Below are 4383 nucleotides of genomic sequence, written 5' to 3'. Positions count from 1 at the left end.
CAATATATTATTTATATTCTCGGCAGGTTATGTATTACGTAGTGTACGTAGTAGGTGTGTACGTAGCTGTGATTATTTGCAATGCCTCCCAAAATGAATATATGGTCTAATGAGGCCGAGCAATTATTAATAGACTTACAATTAGTAGAAACAAAAAGAATATTAAGGGACATTATAGACAATAATTATCGTAGAAATGATTGGAAAGAAATACAATGGGAAGAAATTAGCCAAAAGATGGGTACACCTTATACAAGTAAGTAAAATAAGTTTCCTGATTTTTTATGTATTATTAACTAAATATTAGTTTGCACTTTATTACTAATATAATAATACATTTCATATAAAGACATTAAATGACACATTTATTAGTAAGAAAACACAAAAATTTTTAATTTTTTTTTAAGTTTAGAATTTGTTTGTGATATGTAATTATCTTGTGATATATTTATCTTCACTATTTATTTAGTGATATACAAAGACATTTTTATATAATTTTTTATTTTTCTTATAGTTGAACATGTGAAAAAACGGTGGAAAAATATGAGAGGCACATTTCTTGACAACAATAGAAAGGTACGAGAATCAAAGAGAAGTGGTTGTGGTGCTGAAGAAATTTTCAAGCCGAGATGGTCTTTTTACACAAGACTTTTATTTTTAAGAAAGACAATTTCTAGTGCACCAAGTGTCTCTAATTTATCGCCATATGTACCTAATCTATCTCACAATCAGTCTCAACTTTACAATGAAAAAGATCGGCAAGATTTCAGCGATGTTCAGAGTTTGCAAGTTCCAGCTCCAGAAATTTGTGAAGAAAACGCATGTTTATTTTGATGCAACTTCGAAGGTGATTAATTATAATTAAAATTAATTATAATTTATAAGTTAATTAAAAATTATAATTTGTTACTTATTTAATATAAAACAACAATTAATCATTTTTGTTTTAAAATTTTTTAGACTTTAACGTTAATCCCTCAAGACAACCAAATGTCCATCGAATCATCGCCAAACTCTCCTGAATCTTTACAAGAAGATAATTCAAGTCGAAGTACGTCATCTATGTCAACTATTTTTCCGTCAACGTCTCATTCACTTCCAATATCTGGAAATTCTACTCCTGTCTCTGCCGAAAGTGTAAAAAAATACACAGAAACGGAAGATAGTGAAACACTTTATACGAAACGAAGAGTATCAAAAAAGCAAAAAAATGGATCAAGTGTAGAAGAAGCTATTGAAGTCATGAAACAGATAGCCTCACAGCCAATAGTTCTTCCCCATTCCCCTGTTGATGCTAAGGATACTAATGATCACTTTACAGCTTATATAGGAGCTAAATTAAGAGATATGTTCCCACAACGTAGGAAACTATTGGAGGCAGAAATAAAGAAATTATTATTTGCCAATTAAGCCAATAAAAGACAAAACATCTTCTATTTTTTATATTTTTTAAATTTAAACTATTAAATATTATATTATATATATATCTTAAAGTGCATATTCGTTTATTTTTTTAAAAGTCTGTGATTGTAATAAACAGAAGTAAATATTAATTTATTATAAACGTTACAGTTACATTATAATTTTGTCTGACGTATAAAGATTTATAATGATTTTTATTTGGATAATTTAGATTTGTAAGAAACTGTGACACAATTAAGGTAAATTTTATTTTACAGTACATACATACATGTATCATAGCATTAGCGTTAAATTTCATATGTCGTATACATTTACATTAAAAAATTTAAACGTTTATAATAACTTTGAATTACAAGTTTAGTGACATCAAATAAGAGAAGTTTTTTGTTTTATGCTAGTCACATAATGCGTATTTAATTGATTGTTATTTATTTTAAACATTCAATATAATAAGATAATTAATATTGATTTTTCTAACGTTAATTGATTGATAACATTTTATCACAAAATAAGACGTTTAGCTCGTATTTGATCTAATTAATGTTTAGTGCGTAAGAGCTTTTTTTTTATTTCTGTACTAATTATAAGAAAAAAATGTGATATATACGTAAATTTATTTTTCTCAGTTTATAATATGGAATTTCCATAAATTATTATTGATATTCTAACGCTTTATGTGATAAAAGATATTTAGATATGTATTGACAATAAAAATGATATGTTAAACAAAGATTATATTTTTTATTAAACTTTTTATTCTTTTTCTTGCCTTACTTTGATGCATTAAATAAATTCCTTTTTTTTCTTTTAAATTTATTGTATATTTAAGATGCATTTTGTCCAAGTACGACTCGCTCTTGCCACGGTACAGCCCCAGGTTCATTAAAATATTCAGTCCAAGTGTTTCGAAGAAGGCGAGCATCAGTTGCATGGTGGTTTCCACCGTGATGACACAATTGAACTAAGCCATTAGTTGATTCCAGTCTCCATTCACCAAATCTCATATGACCTGTTAATATATCTTCTTCATCGAGGAAATTTGGTGGAGTATACCTAGCACAACCTATAGCTTGACTGCGCAACATATTATGGAGACAACAGCAGGTCATTGTAATTCGAATTGCATCATCAGGGTCATATCTCATAGCTGTTCGAAAAATCTGAAATCTTGCACCCAGTACACCAAATGCATTTTCTGAACAGCGTCTGGCACGTGATAGTCTATAAAAATAATGTAGCACATAAATTCTATAATTAACACTAGTATTCATAATAATTTGCCAATTTTTATGCAATTTATTAAGTTTAATTTTGAAGATCATAATGCAGATTATATTTAGATCATACCTATAATTAAAAATTCTTCTATCTAGCCGATTACGACATTGATCTTTTGGATATGGAATGAGTAATTTCGTTGTAAGAGGGAAAATCTCATAGCCAACTAATACATATGGAAAATTAGCGTTACATTCTGGTAATAGAGATGGTTGAGGCAAAGAAAGATTATTACTGTTCAAGTGAGATTTGAGGCTACACTTGTTCCATATATGAGAGTCACTCAATCTCCCATTACAGCCTAAATCAATATATATAAATCTTAAATGCGCATCAACGACAGCCAATAATACAACACTCGCAAAATTTTTGTAATTGTAATAAGACGATCCCGATTTAAAAGGAAAATCTATTCGGATATGTTTTCCATCCATTGCACCGATGCAATGATGAAAATTCCACCTCTGTCCAAAGTCGTAAGAAATACAGTTCCATTCTTCTGCAGATCTTGGCATACAAAGAAACTCATCTTTTAAAGTAGTGATCAATGCTGTACATACTTCTTTTATTATTGCCGATATTGTACTTTGACCAATTCTAAATTGTAGGCTAAGTGATTCCTGTGATTTTCCTTTAAATTAGAATATTTATTTAATTATTTTATAAAAGAAATATATACATATATTGTTACGCCTGTTTCTACGCCCGCGTCGTTCGATGTACCAGCGAGCTGGTCCAGCGGTCGGATGTTTCCCTGACGACGCGTTGTCGTCTGTCAAACAGACGACACATTAGATTTGAGACAAGCCGTCGTGCCGTGCGGACGTGCTTTGCTCTGCTCTGTCTATTCGCCACGTTCTCTGTTCTTAGTTATAATAAAGAGAGTGTTCCTTGTGTTCTTAATTTGGTGTTCCTTTTATTTCTCTGCGGCCATCCGGTGCGCGTGCGCGAGCGCGAGTGCGGAAGCGCGAACGTTACGCGAGCGAGTGCGTAAACGCGATATTCACCGCCCCGGGCATAACATTTTGGGGGCTCGTCCGGGATCGAACGGACGAGCGGATCGAAAAGAACGATCAGTGAACTGTGTTTGTGATGGCTTTAACAAGGAAAAGGGTTTGCGCAAGGACACAGGAAGGAACGGAGACTTTGAGTCTCGCGGAGGTGCTGCGCGCAACGTTGGAGGAGCTTCGAGAGATACGGGAGGAGCGCGCGCTACAGCAACAGCGAAACGCTACGCTCGAGGCCTCCTTCCGGGAACAACAGCAGCGACAAGCCGCCTTTGAGACGATGATCACGCAGCGTGACGAGAACTTCGACAGCGCGACGAGGAATTACGACTTTTGCGTGAACGGCTACGAGAAACTACTCTAATAAACCAGCTAAGTCCTTTCAATAATATCGACAATAATGCGCGAGATCGGAACGTAAATGTCGCGAATATTTGCAATCGCTCAAACAACGTTGAAGCTGTCGCGGGTTCTGGCGATCGAACCGATTCAAATGTTTCCTTCCGTGGAACAACGGGTGTGAAAATAAAGCCGGACACGTTTGACGGGAGTGCTCCCTTGTGCGAGTTTTTCGCGCAATTCGATTTAATTTCTCGTGCGAATCGTTGAGGAGAGGAGACAAAGAATGCCGTGCTTGTGTCGTGTTTAAGAGGGAAGGCACGTGCGATACTGGAAA

The 4383-nt window shown here is 33.9% G+C and overlaps 1 protein-coding gene across 1 annotated transcript; it reads right to left on the bottom strand.

Moving 5' to 3' along the window:
• Positions 1–2246: 2246 nt before the first annotated feature.
• On the bottom strand, positions 2247–3134 carry LOC105456036 (putative nuclease HARBI1). The gene is made up of 2 exons (XM_011699801.1): positions 2770–3134; positions 2247–2643 (listed from the first exon to the last, which is right to left on the bottom strand). Exons 1-2 carry the CDS (start codon positions 3132–3134, stop codon positions 2247–2249), a joined length of 762 nt encoding a protein of 253 aa, XP_011698103.1.
• Between the last annotated feature and the right edge of the window lie 1249 nt (positions 3135–4383).

Source organism: Wasmannia auropunctata, unplaced genomic scaffold (assembly GCF_000956235.1).
Source record: "Wasmannia auropunctata unplaced genomic scaffold, wasmannia.A_1.0 LD335801.1, whole genome shotgun sequence".
NCBI classification, from domain to species: domain Eukaryota; kingdom Metazoa; phylum Arthropoda; class Insecta; order Hymenoptera; family Formicidae; genus Wasmannia; species Wasmannia auropunctata.
This window is presented reverse-complemented; position numbering and strand designations above follow the sequence as displayed.